This window comes from Dermacentor variabilis, chromosome 9 (genome assembly GCF_050947875.1).
Source record: "Dermacentor variabilis isolate Ectoservices chromosome 9, ASM5094787v1, whole genome shotgun sequence".
NCBI classification, from domain to species: Eukaryota; Metazoa; Arthropoda; class Arachnida; order Ixodida; family Ixodidae; genus Dermacentor; species Dermacentor variabilis.
This window is the reverse complement of record NC_134576.1, coordinates 56,440,795-56,461,690: the sequence shown is the minus strand read 5'-3', so window position 1 is coordinate 56,461,690 and position 20,896 is coordinate 56,440,795. Positions and strand designations below refer to the sequence as shown.

Here is a 20,896-nt window from a genome sequence, read left to right as displayed (position 1 = left end):
ATCGCTCGTGATCCGTTGTCAAGGTTGGAGTCCGGCAGAATGCCAAGGTAGCTGGCCCATGCCGTCGTCCAACTTATCGGTAAGAACGCTGCATGTTGAGGCGGCCTTAGAGTCACTGTATATGGCTCCCACAGGGAGCCAGAGTTGTGCATAGGCCCGCCATATCTTGCAATCCATTTTTGCGCATTGAAGCCACTTCTCATTCGCACAGCGTCTATTTCATTTATTATACCCTCAAGACTACAGAGGTATTACCGAGAGGATCCACCTCACAAGCTGGTAGCAGTACTGTGGAATCTACACGACTTCTTAGCCAATAGGAAGGTCGAATGCCCCTCGAGATGTGCTCAACCGCGCCGCGCCGTCTGCTCAGCGTCTGCTTGCTATCGTGTTACATGCTCCATGGTTGGCGGATTGCCAAAAGATGTTTTTACGCCGTAAGCTGCGTTTACATGCGTGCGACAGCAGGGCTTCACTATACCTATGCGATTTCCCTGCAGTTACCTTGCAACCTCCTTAGCAAGTAGTATACGGGCGAATTCCCTCACAAATGTTCACCGGCGCCACAGCGTCTGCTCGGCGTCTATAAGGCGTCTACTTGACGTCTACTTTGCGTTTGCTTGCTATCGTCATCATGTACCGTGCTACAGCGGGGCATTAAATTAATAATGTAGTGAAGAATTACGCCCTTATAGCTTTACTTATCATCAACGCATCACCAGCGCTAATGCTGTGGCGCCATCTGGTAACTAAAAACCAAACCAGTTTTACGGCTTGGTGTCGTGTCTGTTGGAGAGTGGTTGCCACAATGTCAATTATGGTCGCACCACAGGCTGTGCGACAGATGCGATGGGCAGAGCGCTCATGCATCAATGACAGATACATTGTGTGCACACATACGTCACGCACGCACGCAGCTCCTAGGCCCTTCGCAAAGCGCAAGTGCGTTATGGAACTTATTGAATTCCTCAAAGTAAATTGCGGGAGATTATTCGCATAGGACGGCTTACACACAAGCTACAAACATTATAGCTTCGGAATGTAATTAGAATAGCTGAGAATAACGCAATGTTCACGTGATAATATCACCTAATGATTTAATCTGATAACGCCATCACGTCAAACGTGACGTCACACGTTGAAGTCTTCGTCAAGGGCCGGTGTCCCCTGATGACGTCATGTCATGCCTCTTGGAGAACCAATTCACTGTGCGCTTCTCGCTTCTTTGCATTCTCTCCGGGATCGGCCCACATTTTTGTGCGAGCTCTGCGCATTAGGACAACAAAAATCCCGACCAACCACAGGCTGAGAGCTTCGATGTAAAACAAAAGATGGCTAGCGCGTGGCCTGAGCCCACTTCTTCGTAAACCGCCGTTGTTGTTCAGGGGCTATGGTGTTGGGCTGCTGAGCACGAGGTCGCGGGATCGAATCCCGGCCCCGGCGGCCACGTTTAGATGCGGGCGAAATGCAAAAACATCCGTGGTGCTTAGATTTATGTGCACGTTAAAGAACCCAGGTGGTGAAATTTCCGGAGTCCTCCCCTACGGCGTGCCTCATATTCCGAAAGTGGTTTTGGCATGTGAAACCCCATAATTCTTCCACTTTTTCGCCGTTGTTGAGATGGCCTAGGAACCCCACGTGGCACTATTATAATCACATTAAAGGGCCTAAACACGGAGCGCAGCTGTCGCATGTGTTGCGAAGATGTCTGCATGCATGTATAGTGCAAACTTCGGGTATCGTATAAGGAGAGCAATAGCGAGCTCATGCATAACGCATACGGGACGCACAGTCTAGTCATTATCGCAAGCGTTATTTTTTCTGTCGGCGCGAACTAAAGAATTCCACAAGCTGCTGCAATTATACACTGGATTTTCGCATTGCAGCCGAAGCGGCGCTGCAAGCACACCGTCACGGCGCAGCGGCCGTCATCGTGTCCAACCACGGAGGCCGCCAGCTGGATGGAACCCCGGCCACGGTGCGTGAATCAAACTCGAAACACCTCAACGACCAATGAAGGCCAAACAGCGTGCAAAAAAAAAAAAAACAACTTCCAGATTCTTAAAACTTGGTCAAATACTTCTGCAGCCCTCCTTCCGTCTCACTTTATAAAACAAAGGAAAAAGAAAAGCACATAATACTTAGGCAGTATTTGTATGTACGAAAGAGCGAGTAGTATTCGTACAATAATTTATATATATTAGAGCGGAGAGCATGGCCCTAGCTTGACCGATGAAGCCTGCTACCCTCACTGGCAAACGAAAGAAACAAGATGGACGATGATGATCATTACGCTATTGTTGTGTTGATGAATGCCTTCTTTATCGTATTTTCCCGAGCCTCGTGCCCACGCATGGCTTACCAGTGAGACGTCTCGCACTTTCGCCTCTGAGAATCTACCATTCCGTAGGTACCAGAGTAACGCCAGAAGACTCTGGTGCCACGGAGGAGCATGAAAAGAGCACGAAAGAATGCAATGCAATGCAATTATCTGTATTTTTACTAATAAATAAATAAATTATGAAAAAAAAAGAGAATCAGATTGAAAAGGAGCTGGTGCTGACAAATGGAAAACTGGAAGAAAGCCGCAGAGAAAATTGCTAAGTGCACAGCTAGTGGGTTAGACAATGTACCCTTTAGGCTAATTAATGAGGTAGGATAAAAAATAAGCAAGCTCTGTTGAGAGCAGTAGAGAACACCTTAAAATATAAAAGAATGCCTGACAGTTAGCGACAAAGTATAATGAATATAATTTATAATGGTAAGGGGACGAAATATAAAATTCACTCGTACAGACTTTTGACCATGACATCGGTAATATACAGATTAGCAATACAGGCAATCAAATTAAAGCTGCCGGCATGGGCAAAGAATAATGGCAATTCGGGAAAACTTCAGGATGGCTTCAGAATAGGTAGGCGTTTGGATGATAACTTGTTTGTTTTTACTCAGTATATTGAAATATCAAGAGTAGAAAGCAGACTGTTATATGTGACCTTTTTATACATTGCAGGACCGTATGACAACGTAGTGCGCAACATCTTGTAGGATATTCTGGAAGGGGAAGGTTTAGGTGACAGTTGTCTACAGCTTTTGAGAGAGATTTACCTAGAAAATACCGTTTGCGTTGAATGAGAAGGGATGAGGAGGGAGGAGAAAGTTCATATCAACAAAGGTCTGAGGCGGCAGTGCTCTTTATCCCCACTGCTGCTTATGATGTACATGGTGGGGATGTAGAGGGCGCTAGAACGATGTAATATCGGGTTTAATCCCTTAACGTATATCATTTACTCTGACCGTGCTCGCAAGCTCACATAGACTCCGAACCGGACAAGCGCAAGTTCAAAGCAATCCGGAGCGAAGAACTTGCTCCCCAACTCTGGGCTGTCCAGCAGGTCCACGACGCCCCCAGGAAACTCAACCTCCCGGTTCCGTCGTGGGAGACGCCCACTCCATGAGAGCCCAAAGCTCTCGTGGCCTGGAGGACCTGAATAAAGTTGATTTCCTTCCTTCCTCTCATACAGACAGGCGCGTACAATAGTAGAGCATCAGCTTTCAGCTTTATTTGATGCGCACGACATTGAGTTTATATCTAACAAGGAAAGTGATTTGCAACGTCTGGCTAATATCTGTGGATAGGAAGGCGAGAATTTAGGTCTGAAATTTAGAGTTAGCAAATCAGGCGTTGTGGCATTCATTGAAAACAGTGAACAGAAGTTGGCACTTACCGGTGGAGCAGTAGGGACCGTAGTGGGGTTTCTGAATCTGTAAATGATACACGAAATTGTGGTCAAATCAACAGTTTCAATTCTGCAGCTTTGTGTATATAACCGGCTACTCATCTTCTATCTTTCGCATTAGAGTTATGCTGACCTACACAAGAAAAGACCAATTAGTGCCCAATATAGGTCCAAGGAACCAGATAGCGAATTTCAAGTGCGATTGGTGTGCCGACCTACGGAGCATATAACGTTGGCACTGCGCAAGTTTGTTTACAATGAACTATTGCTGCATGCTAGATATAAAAGATGTTTTCACTTAACATAAAACATTGTTTCTGTGCTTCAAAGAATGATGTTATGTTAAGAGATGGGCAATATATTACCATATGAATACTGAAGCTTCTATAATGGTAGGCACAATTTCTCTTACAATATTCGAAATTCAACTCAAGTAACGTTGACAAAACACAGAACTGTCATGTTACATGAATTTACATAGCGAGGTCGTAAGGCCGCCACTGCTGACCTTCGCGATAAGCTACACCTTACCATTGAAATGGAAAAAGGGTGCAGAACCTCCACAGGAGTATTCTAAGTACAGCATAAGCAAATCCTGCAATTTCAGTTGGTCCACCCCCAAATTTCAATCGGCCCACTGCCAATTTAAATTGGCCCATCCCCCAATTAGCTTGTCCCAAACCCAATATCAGTCACCCACCCTTAAATTTTAATTTCGCCCACCCCTGCATTTGAAGTTTGCCAACCCCCAAATTGTAGGCTTGAACACTCCCAAATTTCAAGTTGGCCCACTCCATATTGTAATCGGCCCGCCCTTCCAGTTCAAGTTGGCCCACCATCTAATTTAGGTTTACCAAGACCCAGATTTTCAGTTGGCCCACGCCCAAATTTCAAGCCTGACCAACCGGCAAATTTACGTTCTCCCGCCCAAAAATTTCGAATTGGCCCAGCCCCAAATTTGAGTTTGTGCACTCCTACTACAAGCGTCCCCACGCATTTTCTATGGAGCCCTATGTATCCCTAGCGTATTCTGTTTGATAATTTTGTTTGTTTTAATTGTTTCTTATCGCTTATAAAGCTACCAGTCATCTGCATTTACACTATGATAACGATTAAATGCTTTCGCCAATTACGAATTTTGTGCGGATACGTTTCGCGCGACCGAGGGATTTGTCTTGGGTTCTCGCCGGAAAATGCTTACGCATTTTAAAGCGTCCTATTCGGGGCCCAGCGCAGCGGAATAATATCGTGAAGCTATGCCCAGTGCTCAGCGATTCAAACGCGATACCCTGAGTGCATAGCTGCCGGCGGCTTTCGCGCTCCCGCTGAGCGCACACCGAGCTGGTGCACTGTGGCATACGATAGAAGAGAGCCATTGTGACGAATTGTGGCCTAAGTTGGTCTCCAAGCGATCAGCCAGCGCTCACCGGTGGCGCAACAGCGCCGACCGCCATGCGATCCCAATATAGCGTTTCAATTGTTGAGCACTGCACACGCCGCGAACAATGTAACGCTGTTAACAATAAGCAATAAACGCGGGCAAGGTTCTGCAGTCCAATGTTTCCATTAGCCCTAACCTTGAGGCTGGATTGATTCACCGCGTCCTAAGTGGACAACCCACGACGACTTGCACATTTATAAATAGCGTTTTATTTCGACATGTGACCGATAGTCTAAGCAGAAAGACAAGGTGAGCTGTAACTTACTTTGAATGTGCAGATCGATAAGTTCAACTTGTCGCCGATGACAGGGCATGTAGAGATCGCTGAATTCAGTGCGTCCTGCGTGCCGAATCGTATAGAGTACGACCGTTTAACCTGTAGCATGGGCGTGGTTACTAAGCAACGCACGGACGACACGGCAGCGGCAGTCAGGCGACAGAAGAAGCATAAGGACTAAACAATGCGCTACATTCGTTGACGCAAACGAACAAAAGAATTTCGTTCCACTAATGTACGACTGCGCCGTAACCACGTTTCGCGCATTATACACAGAAACAGAATTGGGTTGGATTGAAATGAGCCTTCTAGCAATCAATGGTTGCCAGAATTGGTATGTCAATGTGCTCACAGCATAAGCAGACGACGCCGCGACACTCGCAAACCACGTTTTGGCCACTCAAGTCCTGAAGGTGCAGTTCGGTTGCGCCCTCTGAAACCAAGCATAGGACAGTAACAAGTGGGAGCAGTGTTTCACATTGCAAATTAAGGACACTCGTCATCCGTCTCTCAGTAGAAGTAATCAAGGGCACGTATCAACAATGTGGCCATTGCGGGGGCACGGGGATTTCGGGGTGGGGGGGAGGTTCAGTGGTCAGCAGTCCTGAGCATTGCCGATGATGTAATACTTGCGGTTGTGGCTTGACATTCGCTCTCTGCTGTGGCTGTTGCCCGAAAGAATCTCACAGGTTCTCATGCTGCTCTTGAGCAGCGTTTTAGCCGATTGCGACCTGCTATCATAGAATAGAAAAGGATGATTTTGTTGTTACCGCTGCCCTGTCTTATTAAAATTTTGCAGAAAGTTTGAATCTGATGTTCTGCATTGTTCATTAAAAATGTTCGAACAGTTGCTTGCTCAGTTTTAGCCAATCAAATTGTGCATTAAGCAGCTGTAATGCCAGTGCTAGCACAAACTTGCTTCGTCACCTATAAGCAGCCGTTCCAGGAGGGTTGTCGCATGTTTCCCATTTCTCTGGAACGTGCGAGAACTTTGCCTGAACGACTTATTTCAGCAGAAGCCGACAGACGCAGTAACAAGTTTATCCTAGCGTCGTATCGGCAAGGGTTTGCTTCCCCCCCCAAAAAAAAAAAGAAAAGAAGAAAGCAACGTCGTGCCTTTTTTTCTTAGAAACAAACTAATTAACTGTTGGAATTGTTACATTAAGTAATCCGGAATACAAAACGTGATCTTTCAGCATAATTCGATTAAGAACAGGTGAGCAGAAAGAGCAAACTCCTTTTTATACGATTTTGAGAGAAGAGCAGTATACAGAAACCACACTGGGCGAGTTGTATAAGTATGCATAACCATATATCCGCATTTCAAGTTGACCCACCCCCAAACTTAAGTTGACCCAGCCCCGAATTGAGGTTGGGCCAATCACAAATTTCAGTTGTGGAGCCTACAAATTTCAAGTTGGCCAACCTGAAAACTTCAAGTTGGCCCACCGCCAATTTCAATCGGCGCACCCCGAAATTTAGGTTGCCCCACTCTCAAATTTCAAGTTAACCCGCTCCCATATTGAAGCTGGCCCACCGACAAATTTCAAGTTCACCCACCACCAACTTATAGGTTGGCCCACCTTCACACATATAGTTGGCCCGCCCTCGAATTCCAAGTTAACCCACTTCTAAATTTCAGTCGGCGAACCCCCAAATTTAGGCTGGCCCACCACCAAATTATGTTTGAAATGTCCAAATTTCAAGTCGGCCGACTTGTAAAATTCAGTTGGCACGGCCACCCCCAAATTCTATTTGGCAAACCCTAAAATTGCAACTTTGATTATTCAAGCTTGAAAATTCGAGGAGACTGACATTATTAGCACGAGAATTTGAAACACTAATTCAGATAATTATCAAAAATTGAATAATGAATTTCTCAAATAATTAATTTACGACACTATTGAAATTTGCGAATTGAAGACGGCAAGCTTGCAAGACCTATCCACTCGAAATTAACTTTAAGGAAGACGCCAGTTTTCGGATATTATTGCCCAAAGTGTAGAATGTAATAAACGTGCGTTCTAGGGAAATTTATAGTCCAATGCCCAAAAGAGCATCAGAAAAGTCAGTGGAACAGCGCATTATTAGTGCAAGCTATGATAGCATGTACCTCCATACTGGCGGCATCCTGGAAATTCATCACAAGTGGATACGCCTAGAAACTCACCGGCTACAACTCGTAAATTGCAGTATGTGCCGTACAGTAACTTATTCGAAAGATAATCGGAGGATTTTATTAATTAGTAGTGTATGTGTTTTGATTTCCCGTGGAAGTAATTTCTGCCTCTCAGAATAATCCAGCTAAGGACTATAGTTACGTTGTCTACAAGAGGCTATATTTACAATTTCATGACATTTAAAAATGATTACCGTGTATATATGAGTATGTCACTTACACCCTTCTTAAATAAAAAAACGCACCCTTGATTCTAAACGGAGGATGCTACTCATGCAAGCAGCCTACTGAAAGGGCGTAGTACTGCAAAATAACTATAAAAGGGTGTGAAAGGGTGTACGCAAGGGTGTAAAAACTTTTGAACCTTTGGGGGGCAACATTTTTTTGCTTTGTAAGGCGCGAGAAAGGTTTAATCCGGCATGACTGACTCAGCGCCAGCACCGCAAGCGCGACAAAGTCTGTCCGACACAACGTTATGTCCTGGGAGTCGCGTACGTCCGACTTGCCTTTAGAACAAGGGATCACCAAATGGGGCGTCCGTACGCACCGCTTCACCTGCTTCGCCGCGCCGGCAGCCAGCGTCGGAACGTAAACTTGACCCCATTCCGCAACGCCGGCATGCCTACGGACAAATACATCATCAGGAGCAAGGAATCTTTTCCGTAGTACCTAGGCAAAGTAAGGCATTCAAAGAACAAAAGCCCCCAGATTTTCTCTCTCTCGCCCACACTTACTCGCGTCTGCGCACGAACGTCGGGCGCCTCGGGAAATGCCACGCCCATCTGTACTTGCTGGCAATCCACCTTCTTCAGAACGCGACGGCGCATGCGGCCTGCCCTAGCGGATCAGTCACGAAAGGTTTGGAAGGGATGCGCGCGCGGCCGGGCGGCCAGACATTAGGCCGCTTTAGTTGGGCGTCCGCAACCACCTACGTGCGCTGGGCGCGAGGTTGTGCGTGCGCAGCGTAGTGCGCGTGCACGATGCGGCAACATTTGGCCAGACGCAAAAGCTGACAAGAGGATTGCCGACTTGCACGCGTAGGAACCAGTAGTGTGCTACTCAGCGCCGCCATATGCCACCTTCTCAAACTGTGTAGACAATATCAGCCGCCGCTAGATCAAACCGCAAGCCGGAGTATACCTTCGGCAAGAGAGATATCGAAAAATGCGCTCTCGTGGACACGCGGGAACACGCGAGAACGTCCCCCAAAGGCCGCTGAGCCCGCAGCGGGCGCTACGCAGCTTTTGAAAAGCTGCGGTCGCGCGCAGGATAGCGTGCGGGCTCCTGCGTAATGCGCATGCGCACTGACGCCTCCACTGGTTTGCTGCGTACGCAAAGCTGCTGCGGACGCCCAACTAAAGCTGTCTATTAAAGGAAAGCCCTCTGAAGACAAAAAAGGAGCGTACGGATGTGCACTGCAGCAAACGCTCGTGTCGTTTGCTGCGTTTGAGCTCCACTGGTATATAGCTCTACATCGGTGCGGTGCCGAAAGCGTGCGCAGCATAGACTGCAACTTCACTTTAAAACAGCAAACGGCGAGGGCCTCCCGGGCTTCGTCCGGACGGCGCCATGAACCACGTAGTTATCGCCCTGCATTGACGGCTAGCAAATTTATCTATAAAGCGGCGCTGCACTTCATCCGCAACGTGACGTTCTTGAAGTGCCACCGATGTCTTCTTGCAGCGTCGGCCCTCTGTTGCTTGTCGTGGCAGCACGTGCCTGACTTCACGGCGACGCCGACGGCACAAATGCACCTGGAGTGTCCATACAATTTCTATCGCAATGAAAATTCCCCAGATCTCGCGAAAGCCGCCTTCAAAAGCCCCCGGATCTCCTTCTCGCAACCCATGCATGCGCCCGATCGACTCTCGGGCAAATACGAAAACGAAGGTGTTTATTTATTTATTTATTTATTTATTTATTTTACCCTCAGGGTTTGCACATTACAGAGGGGAGGGGCATATTACAGACGAAAATTGGAAAAACAGTTGATACAATCACAATAAGAAGCATGAACAATCACCAGCTTAATACAAAAATGAACTGAAACAGTCGCATTCAAGATAAAGCAGAGTAATTTAAACATCTAAAACTAAAACAACAATAAGCAAAAAACAGAAGGACAAATTCAATACAAATATTTAAGCAATATTAAGCATGTTATTCAAGAAATCCTTAAAGCGTGTTGTATCCATGATAGCTGTAGCTACTCGTGGCAGCTGATTCCATTCGGAGGTGGTTCTAGGTAAAAATGCATGTGAATAGGTTACAGTTCTACAACGAGGAACATCAACTTTTTGGAGGTGGTCAATTCTAGATGAAATGAAAGGAGGGGATTTAATGAACTGATTGCGGAGATGATTGTTGGGATAGTATATTTTATGAAAAATAGCGATCCGGGCTATTTTACGCCGAATTGTAAGTTCTGGAAGGTTAAGTAGTGACTTCATCATGGTAACACTGGCTGTGCGGTCATAATTGGATAAGATGAAGCGAACGGAACGATTCTGCACTCTTTCAAGTTCTTTTATCAGTGTAGTACCAGCGGGATCCCAGATAGATGATGCGTATTCAAGTGACGGACGAATGTAAGTTGTGTAGAGAAGCTTTTTAAGTGATGGGGGTGCCATATAGAAGTTTCTTCGAAAGTATCCAAGTGATCGGTTAGCTTTGGTGACGACGTGCCTCACATGATGGTTCCATGATAGGTTACTACAAACGTTAACACCGAGATATTTTTAAGATGAAACAGACTCAAGAGGCGTATTATCAAGATGATAGTGTGGTGATGCTAATAAGGTGCGGGATACGCGCATTGATTTGCATTTCGAAATGTTCAATTCCATGTTCCACGTTTGACACCAGGAATGTATAGTATTTAAGTCGGTCTGAAGTAAGGCAACATCGTCTTGGTTAGTTATTTTCCGATAAATTACACAGTCATCCGCAAATAGGCAAATCTTTGATGAAATGTTATCGGGTAAGTCATTCATGAAAATTTAAAAAGTAATGGGGAACCTGGGGACTCCCGATAGCACTGGCTGGACTGGGGAATCAACATTATTTGCGGAAACAAACTGAGTACCGTTAAAAAGGAAAGCTCGAATCCAGTTTAGAAAATTGGGATCTAGATTTAACTGACCGAGCTTAAAAAGTAGTAAATGATGACTAACCTTGTCAAATGCTTTGGAGTAATCTAAAAAAATACAGTCTATTGTGAATCCAGAATCAAGTAAATGATGCAGGTCGTTAGTAAAGACTAGAAGCTGTGTTTCACAAGAAAAATTTTTGCGGAAGCCATGTTGTGAGGGTGTAAAAAACTGGTATGACTCAAGAAAATTGACAAGGTGAGTGAAGATAATGTGTTCAAAAACTTTACATGGAACAGATGTGAGTGAAATTGGACGGAAATTTGATGGATTGTGTGTTACCCCAGACTTGTGAACTGGCACAACCTTACCTATCAGCCAGTCTTCCGGAAGGCTAGATAGCTGCAGGGACTGTGAAAAAATGCATGCCAATATGATAGAGGAGTATTCAATAGTATTCAATAGTATTCAAGAGTATTCAATAGTATTCAATTGTGGTGCGATGACGCTCGATGTCAACACGACAGCTTAGTGAAAGTATTTGGGCTATTGGGTCGAGTCACAACACTGGAAAAGTGCAGTTAACCCTAGCGAGGAACACGGATAGATCATGGGGTTTTACGTGCCAAAACCACTTTCTGATTATGAGGCACGCCGTAGTGGTGGACTCCGGAAATTTCGACCACCTGTGGTTCTTTAACGTGCCCCTAAATCTAAGTACACGGGCGTTTTCGCATTTCGCCCCCATTGAAATGCGTCCGCCGTGGCCGGGATTCGATCCCGCGACCTTGTGCTCAGCAGCCCAAACACCATAGCCACTGAGCAACCACGGCGGGTAGCAAAAAAAATTATGGGGTTTTACGTGCCAAAACCACTTTCTGATTATGAGGCACGCCGTAGTGGAGGACTCCGGAAATTTCGACCACCTGGGGTTCTTTAACGTGCACCTAAACCCAAGTACACGGGTGTTTTCGCATTTCGCCCCCATCGAAATGCGGCCGCCGTGGCTGGGACTCGATCCCGCCACCTCGTACTCAGCAGCCCAAACACCATAGCCACTGAGCAGCCACGGCGGGTCAGGTGGGTAGCAAGGAACAAGGGCCAACCAAGTTAGCAAATCTTTGCTTTAATCTATAATCTCTATCACATCTTCACTTTATCGGTGACCCTTCAATTAAAAAATTATTTAAGAACTAATATTCGAACCATCTGTGACCTTTAGAAACCCACTTCTCAGGCGTTTAATTACATAAGGTGGAGAAACAATAATATGTTACGCCAGTGTGTACCATCGTATCTACACCATGATAAAGACACCTATTCCATCGTGCTCGAAATGAGTCACGAATCAAAGTTCTTGTAAATTTTGTTGAAAAATTACAAATATAGTGTTCAACGCACCGAAAGCGCAGAGTAAATTTCTTAGTTAACTGCGCGGACGTTGCGTTTTGTAGTGCAAGTAAACCGTGCCCGCCTCTTCAGGTAATCCAAAAAAAGGAGAAAGAAATTAACCCCTTACTGGTGTTCCTAAAAACTAAACTGTTCTAACTGTAACAGCGGATCTGTCACGCGACACCGATAGCCCAAATAGAGAAAGCGTGAATCTACAGTGACCACGCGTCCGTTGTTATACATTTTGCTTGTGCTAATTTTCATCCAACTGTCACATTATCACTTTCGCGTCAGAATAGCGTGCTGTGTCGAAAGTAGTTGAATCCTTCTTTCGCCGGACGTCCGTTCTATGAACTGAGCCAGGATCTTATTTTGATAAAGTGAACAAGTGTCCTTACATTTATCGGTCGAACAGGAAACTGTACATACCATCCTGCATACCGTCTATAGTTTTCAGAAGGCGCATACACCTTTTTCAGATTGACGTGCTGCCCGAAATCGTCGCCGCTGTTGGTGACAAGATGGAAGTGTACTTGGACAGCGGAGTTCGAACAGGTGCGGACGTGGTCAAGGCGCTCTCGCTGGGAGCTAGGGCGGTGTTCGTAGGACGACCAATGCTCTGGGGACTCGCATACGACGTAAGCCAGTTTTCTTTTTCTGTAGTTTACGGGAGCGTTGTACCAAGCCTGCTCAAGGGTGGCCATCAACAAGCGGCACTTGTTCTTCCGTCAGCTTGCAAGGAAAGAAGGGCTTCTCCGAGCATGTGTTTGCAGTCGGAAGCGACATAGTCCGTTTCGCTGCTGTGACATCACAGCATATGAGGATGAGACTTAGTTTCGCATTTACGAGCAATTCTGCATTCGCGTTCTAAAACATCCTTTGCTGCGCCCGGCTCTGCTTCTCGTCTAGGGGCGAAATGTTCACTGCGACAAAAAATTTTCATCGCCGCCATTCGATGCTGCCCCACTATGCATTCACGAGCCAGAATGCTCATGCGTTTTATTTAGTTCCACTACGTTCCGCTGTATACCGAAGGTGTTCGTGATCCTCTCGATGCCTCTTCCGAGCCTGCCTCTCGTCCGTCCTTATGTCACGCTTCGAATTCATTTTGTGTGTGTTGGAAGCCACATTTTCGCGGTGTATAGCGTCCATGGTTTTCCAGGCGCTTATGCTTTGCACTATCTCTTGGACTCGCCCATCGCACGAGACGACAGCCAGCAGCCAGCAGTGGTAATTCAGGTGGACAGGGCGAAAACCGAGCCCATACGTGAAACATCACTGCCACATGGCTAATGAGGATTCGGGCCTCGAAGCGTTGCTCTTGATGGCGCATCGTGCAAGCAGCGTGCCAGCAGGCTCACAAGGGGCGAAGGGGCAGAGAAATCTTCGCGTTAATAGTTAGTTCACCATCAATGAGAAATGAGATTCGTCATAAGGGCAACCTATTTTCTTACGTATGGCTTTCAGCTTCGCGCGCATCGTTGGAACTTCTTTCGCGACAGGTTTAACAAATGTTGCAGTTATATTGCATTACCAGCCATAGGCTCGCGAAAGAATGAGCTGCATGCATGCATTGCCAAAAAATTAACAACTTGAACTTCTACGAGAAATAATTAAAGAAAAGCTTTGCCTCTTCCTTCCACTTTCCGATTACTCGCCGCTGCTGGATTTTTACACTATGGGTCACGAAAGTCAATGTTCAAAATATATTTATTGGACTTGTGGTAGTGGCGGCTGGATAGCAGGCTTGGTCAAACACGGTAACACTGTTGAAAGCTGCATATCGCAACTTCCTTCGTCTCAGTTTACAATAATATGTCTTCTTGCTTGTAAGGTGAGCTGTTCTCAGAGATAGTGAAAACCAGTTCCTGAACGAGTGCAAATGGAGATGACACGGGGAAACCAGGAGCTCGACGCACCCAACGCATACGCGATTTCCAGAACATGCAAAAGTTGGCAAAGCATGTATTGAGCCTAGAGGAGACAGACTCGGAAGAAGCCTTGAGTGGAGCAGAAACTTCTTGGATGCGCAGAAAAGCCTGGTTTGGAACGCGAGCGCCTGGTGGCTCACAAGAACGAAGTTAAGCAGCTTCGAGTGGCGGCGACGAGTGGCGAGTAACGTAGTGGACATCTTGCCTAGAAACGTGAAGCGGATCAGCGTTGATATGCACCAGAGAGGTGGCTTCAAATGCGAGTACTCACTTGCGCGGCGAAGCCAGGAATGGGACCCCTGGACGGGGACCGCGCGCGTCATTCTTACGGGTGCAGACAAGTTTTCTGATAAGCACTTCATACAAGACGAGTTCGGGATAGTTTGCAGTCATAGGCGATGTCTGTGGTGCCGGACTGCTACATGCAAGCTTGCGTTAAGTGGCGTTTCCAGTCAGAATAGTGTCCAACTTCGTCGTGTCGACTATATTTGGAACTTCCTGGGGTGGCCTGTATTCGAAAATGGTCGCTGGGAAAGAATGGCGCTTTTCGCAAACATCAAATGTTGCGTGTCTCAAAAGATTCTCACAGCACGGGATCTTCGCTTGATATCTGTGCATTCTATTTATGATTTGCTTCTCCAACCAAACATGGCGCTCTCCACATGATGTGAAAACGCGCAATGGTAACTAGATACGACAGTGCATTTAGTGTCGACTATACTTGAACGTTTGTCATGTGCGCGCTCAGTACGAACTCTTATAAATGCTTGGAAAGTGTGCGTTTTATGGCGCAGTTTTCTCTCCAACGCAGTTTTCTTCTACGCAGGGCAAGCAAGGTGTCGACAGAGTGTTGCACATATTGAGAGATGAACTTGAGCGCACTGTGCGACTCCTCGGTGAGCTACTTGCACTTTTTTCTTGTTCTATTGGCTGTCCACTTCCTATATATTGTGTTTTTGAATTAAATTAAGCCAAACAACCTTGCCCTCCTCCCTCCCCCATCCTCATAAGAAAGGAGTACATATAGTTTGCTTAGAACGCCCGCCTGCAACTGAGCGTTCCCATTTGAAGAACTGCAGTATTTTTGTTGCTTTCAATAGATGGAGTGGTCTTGGAATAATAGGACACAACAAAGAGCCTGCTATCCCAAAAGCATCCGAAACAATTCCCTTCAACGGTAGGATCTTACGCCCTACAGCTTCAGAGTGAGCTATATACGGTGCTGCAGCGAATGGCTCCGTCATGAATTTCACCTCTTCCATGCAATTCCGTGAACTTATACCGAAATCGTGGCAAACGAGTGGTTTTGCATTCTATCTTCATGAGAATACGGCTGACAGCTATGAGGAAAGAACCATTGAGTTCACCGGCAGAAAGAGATAGCAAAAGCTGTGTGTGATTTTTTTTTTGTGCCTTTTATTGGGCGCCCGGTAAGTGTAGTGATCGGCATGACAGCGGGACAATCGACGCCCGATGACTCATCGCAGACGGCAAAACGCACTTAGTTCGTCGTTGTTTGGGCTCCGAATGTGCAGCTTGAGTGCCGGGCAGGAGGAGCGGTTCATTTCACCTGCACAATATTTTTTTTATTCTAAATATAAGAACTATTTTATTTTGTTAACAGTGGGTCCCGTCTTCACGAACGGGGTTATGTGTGTAGTGGAGGGGGGGGGGGAGGGCTGCGGGCTTGCAGTGGGACCTGTGGGTCACTAGCCCTCCCCTCTCGTTCCCGGAGACTCGCCTCTAGCGGCACCGCCCTTTGGCACTCGCACGGCCATCGCCATTCAGAATCTTGTATCCTGCAGGAAAGAAAGCAATGTTTCAGGTGAAAGCACTTGCGCTATGGTTTGCGAAACAAACGGTACCCCTAAGTCGTACAAACTCAGTTGCTTTTGGCATTAAATAATGAAGAGACACGGTAAGTGCAGTCAAAGCACTATTATCAACTAGCTGATGACCCAAAAAGGCAATGAAAATTCACCAACGATTACGAGACTCCCTAATGTGAAATCTGACCGCAGATTTATACGTGCTTTCATTTCGTCATATATTGGCTGGCGCTGACCATCTGTCTCATGCAGTATATTGCAAAAGGAGTGAAGTATACCGTAACTGCCTCGCAAATTGGGAGATCCCGAAAGGCAGCGCGTGGGTGACGCATGGGCGCGACAGATCCCCGCTCGTGCAGCTCTTTGTTTCCATATGCGGTACTGGTGGCGACATCGGCGAATAGACGACATCCGCTACTTTGGCGCTGCCATCGTCACCGCACAGCCCATCTTGCGCGGGACTACGCTTTCCTTCTCGCGCTCTCCCCCATACCTTCCTCTCTCCGCCTCATGGTTCCACTGCATCCCCCTCCTCCACTTTCATCCTCGAATTCTTTTCGTCATTCTTCATTCCCCGCGGCGCTTCACTTTCGCTATTTGATCCTCTGCTGTGCTCGTTCGGTCGGTTACAATGGTCGTCGAAGCTTCCCGCAGGAACGGGCGCCTAAGACCTGCGTTCTACAAACACGCAGTTTTCATGTACTAAGTGAAGCTTTCGCCTCCAATCAGCCGCCACAGCCGACTGAGCGCTGGTTCATCATGCTAATCCGAGTGCGCGTGACCTCTTGACTTCACTGCCGCGATCTGATGACACCATCCCTTCTGCCAACCAACGCTAGTCTCAACCCTCCCTCACCACATGACGTCACTGCTTGCGTCATCCAATGGGTGCGCTTATTGCTTCTCCGCCTTTCTTCCTCCTATTGCCACGGCACCTTTATATCTACTCACCTAAAGGATGTTCGTAGCGCAATTACGTGGGAATGAAGAATGAATAGACGATATGGAACGTGATGTGTAACGATCAATGCACTGTGCAACCACCACCGCAACCAAACACGGTCCTAAACCCGTCAGAACCACGAGAAAAGCTGCCCTTAAAAAGAGCGTTTTTCTTTCTGGCTGCCCGTGTAGTTTCTCTGTGTTCCAACTCTCCAGCACATTGCCACATCTGGACGAAAAGCCGATGTCCTTGCAGGCTCTAGTCGAACAACACCCCTCCCTCTCGTCGATCAACGAGAATGTGAAGGGGCTTTAGTGTTTTAAAGCGAAAGCTTTACTTAACATTACTTAGCCGAGTTTCGCCGTCACCAGCAATTTGACATTCATTTGACCGCAGCTGTACCGTAGCCTTGACAACGCATTACGTGACTCGCCGCGCCGAGCTCCACCCCCGCTGCATGCGCTAGCCACTACCGCCGGCTTGCCGTACGCGCTCTCTAAAGCTGGGTTGCCGCCTGAGCACGTGACTCACTGCGCGCCTGGCTAACAAGAGTCCCGCGCTCGCCTAGTCAGTGCGAGCTTGGCCATGGATGGCAGCGAGACCGGGCCGTCTTTGAGCGTTGCGCGGAAGCGGGAGGCTTTGAGCCATCTTCGCCAAGCGGCGACTGACCACCCGGCGGATATCCCCCAGCGACCTCCTTCACTGGAGAGGGTCCGGAATGCAACAGCCATCGCACCGTCGAGATCAATGATGCGATGGTGTCCGCGCCCTGTCCTTCTGTGCTTCCACTCTGCGCATGTTCGCGGCATCTCTTTGCATGTCTAGCACTTGCGCTTTCCCTGCAGCACAACAGGCGTCGCACCGTCGAACGATGAGTGTCTAACCCAGCCTAATCGCAGTCATGTCAGCTCATCGACTTAGGCACAACCGTCATACTTCGCATAATGACGATTGTATACCTAAGTGTAATAATTACAGTTAAATATAACGTTACCCATTTAAACCAAGATTTAACCAGGTTTAAGCCAAGCTTTCGCTTTGCAGGGATTAGCTGAGCTAAGCCTCAGTCAATTTTTTGAGGGCGACTGACCTGTGTGGAAGAACGCTAACATAATCCTAATCCATAAGAAAGGGGACGCCAAAGACTTGAAAAATTATAGAACGATCAGCTTACTGTCCGTTGCCTACAAAGTATTTACTAAGGTAATTGCAAATAGAATCAGGAACACCTTAGACTTTTGTCAACCAAAGGACCAGGCAGGATTCCGTAAAGGCCACTCAACAATAGACCATATTCACACTATCAATCAAGTGATAGAGAAATGTGCAGAATATAACCAACCCTTATATATAGCTTTCATTGATTGCGAGAAAGCGTTTGATTCAGTCGAAACCTCAGCAGTAATGGAGGCATTACGGAATCAGGGTGTAGATGAGCCATATGTAAAAATACTGGAAGATATCTATAGCGGCTCCACAGCCACCGTAGTCCTCCATAAAGCAAGCAACAAAATCCCAATAAAGAAAGGCGTCAGGCAGGGAGATACGATATCTCCAATGCTATTCACAGCGTGTTTACAGGAGGTATTCAGAGACCTGGATTGGGAAGAATTGGGGATAAAATTAATGGAGAATACCTTAGTAACTTGCGATTCGCTGATGATATTGCTTTGCTCAGTAACTCAGGGGACCAATTGCAATGCATGCTCACTGACCTGGAGAGGCAAAGCAGAAGAGTGGGTCTAAAAATTAATCTGCAGAAAACTAAAGTAATGCTTAACAGTTTCGGGAGAGAACAGCAATTTACAATAGGCAGAGAGGCACTGGAAGTCGTAAGGGAATACATCTACTTAGGGCAGGTAGTAACGGCGGATCCGGATCATGAGACGGAAATAATCAGAAGAATAAGAATGGGCTGGGGTGCGTTTGGCAGGCATTCCCAAATCATGAACAGCAGGTTGCCATTATCCCTCAAGAGAAAAGTATATAATAGCTTTGTCTTACCAGTACTCACCTACGGGGCAGAAACCTGGAGGCTTACTAGAAGGGTTCTACTCAAATTGAGGACGACACAACGAGCTATGGAAAGAAGAATGATATGTGTAACGTTAAGGGATAAGAAAAGAGCAGATTGGGTAAGGGAACAAACGCGAGTTAATGACATCTTAGTTGAAATCAAGAAAAAGAAATGGGCATGGGTAGGCCATGTAATGAGGAGGGAAGACAACCGATGGTCATTAAGGGTTACGGACTGGATCCCAAGGGAAGGGAAGCGTAGCAGGGGGCGGCAGAAAGTTAGGTGGGCGGATGAGATTAAGAAGTTTGCAGGGACGGCATGGCCACAATTAGTACATGACCGGGGTTGTTGGAGAAGTATGGGAGAGGCCTTTGCCCTGCAGTGGGCGTAACCAGGCTGATGATGATGATGATGATGATGACCTGTGTGAACGCCTTGGACTTATTGCTGCCATGGCTAAATTACCGCCACTTTCCCCTCTCTCTCCCCTCTTTTTATTGCCCCATTTCCGTCCCCCAGGATAGCGTAGCCAATGAGATGCTTCCTTGCTGAACATCCTTGCATTCTTCAATTCAGTCCGCCACATCCTACTCTTAGACGGCACACCAATGTATAAAGATTCGCTGCAGTGATGCCTCTGTTCATAATTAGTTTAATTCTGTTTTCTTCATTAAAAACACCGAGTATGTGCGTTCTTTTTTACTTGCGTTCTAGGCTGTCCGGACATTAGGGACCTGTGCGAAGAATTTCTCATCAGCAAGAACCACTGTTCCAGACCGTTTGGATCTACCCTATAAGCGAGGAAGACATGGTTGCCGGGCCTGCTGAGTGGGGTGGTGGTGTATACGCTGCAAATTCGGGAGCAATCGGAAAGAGAAGAACCGGACGTGCTCCTTTGATTGTTAGTGGATGTCAGTAGTTGCCGTGAAGAACGACTATGTTATGTTTCTGGGACATTCTGTCTGTCTCTGACTCTTAAAGCACTTGGGTTGAGCAATGTGCAGAAAAACAGAAACTTGCAGACATTTCGTACTTGCCAATATTTGTAATGAATGGTACCTGAAGCTCCTGTTCAAAAGAATGTGTACTCAAGTTGGTAAGATAAATAACGCTCGTATTAAATCCTCGTTTGCTTTACTGCGAGTGGAATCGGAATAACGAAATCGCACGAAAGCTGTTTCTTGATCAATGGACGCTTCATGTGGTGTAGTATGGTTCAGTGGCTAAAGCATCTTAATTGCAGCGACCAATTCAAAGCTGACTTAACGTAAACATTCTACATGTGTAAGTTCCTAGGATAATATAGTTTGTGAAGTGTTCAAAGGAGGGATGTTTTCCTGCACAGAATGTAAATCCGAGTAATGATGTGCGTATAAATTGGTATTTGTGGAATTTGTTTTGACTGACTGAATAAACTTTATTGAAACCAGCAAGAGATGGTGGCTGGGCCTAGGCCTCCCACGTGGGGACGTCGAGGTGTTGCCTCTTCGCCGACTCGCAGGCCTGCTGGGTCGCCCAGAGTTGGTCGTCAAGGTTGGGGCTACGTAGGGCAGCGTGCCATCTCGACGAGAGGGTCGTGGGGTTAGTGTCGGGGTATTGGTGTGTACAGTCCCAAAGCATGTGTGGAAGTGTGGCTGGCTGTGTCTTGCAGATATGGCACGTGGGACTGGGGTAAATGTTTTCGGTGCCTTTCATTTAAATGCGGTGCAAATTATTTTCCCTCATAGCCAATGACATGTTCGCTAGCGTAGAATATTAAAATGGGGCAGTGCCTATGAGGCAATGGCAAAATCACATTCAATGTTGTGTCTGAATATAATCAACCACCGTATACCTAGCATAAGGGGCCTTTACAACTCTTCTAAAAAGCTATGAAAGGGCTCTGATAACACAAGCCACATGTAAGTACTCCATCATCACGATCGTAAATCCCCGGCCGAGAGGGTAGCCATGCGACTGGAGAGAAAGTCACGGATGTAATTGTATGCTCGCTCTCCCAGGTGGAGGTTGGAGACCTGGTCAAGGATAGCTGCATGGGAAATGTTATCAAAGGCTCGA

General features: G+C 46.8%; 1 protein-coding gene across 1 annotated transcript in view; it reads left to right on the top strand.

The window, feature by feature from the left end:
• LOC142592715 (2-Hydroxyacid oxidase 1-like) overlaps window positions 1–20,248 on the top strand; it is a 30,505-nt gene extending 10,257 nt beyond the window's left edge. Inside the window, exons 3-6 of the mRNA XM_075704313.1 lie at window positions 1,887–1,978; window positions 12,598–12,756; window positions 14,876–14,945; window positions 19,553–20,248. Of these exons, the coding sequence (XP_075560428.1) occupies window positions 1,887–1,978; window positions 12,598–12,756; window positions 14,876–14,945; window positions 19,553–19,635 (404 nt within the window). The 3' untranslated portion in view covers window positions 19,636–20,248. The remainder of the gene's footprint in view (window positions 1–1,886; window positions 1,979–12,597; window positions 12,757–14,875; window positions 14,946–19,552) is intronic.
• The last annotated feature ends 648 nt before the right edge of the window (window positions 20,249–20,896 follow it).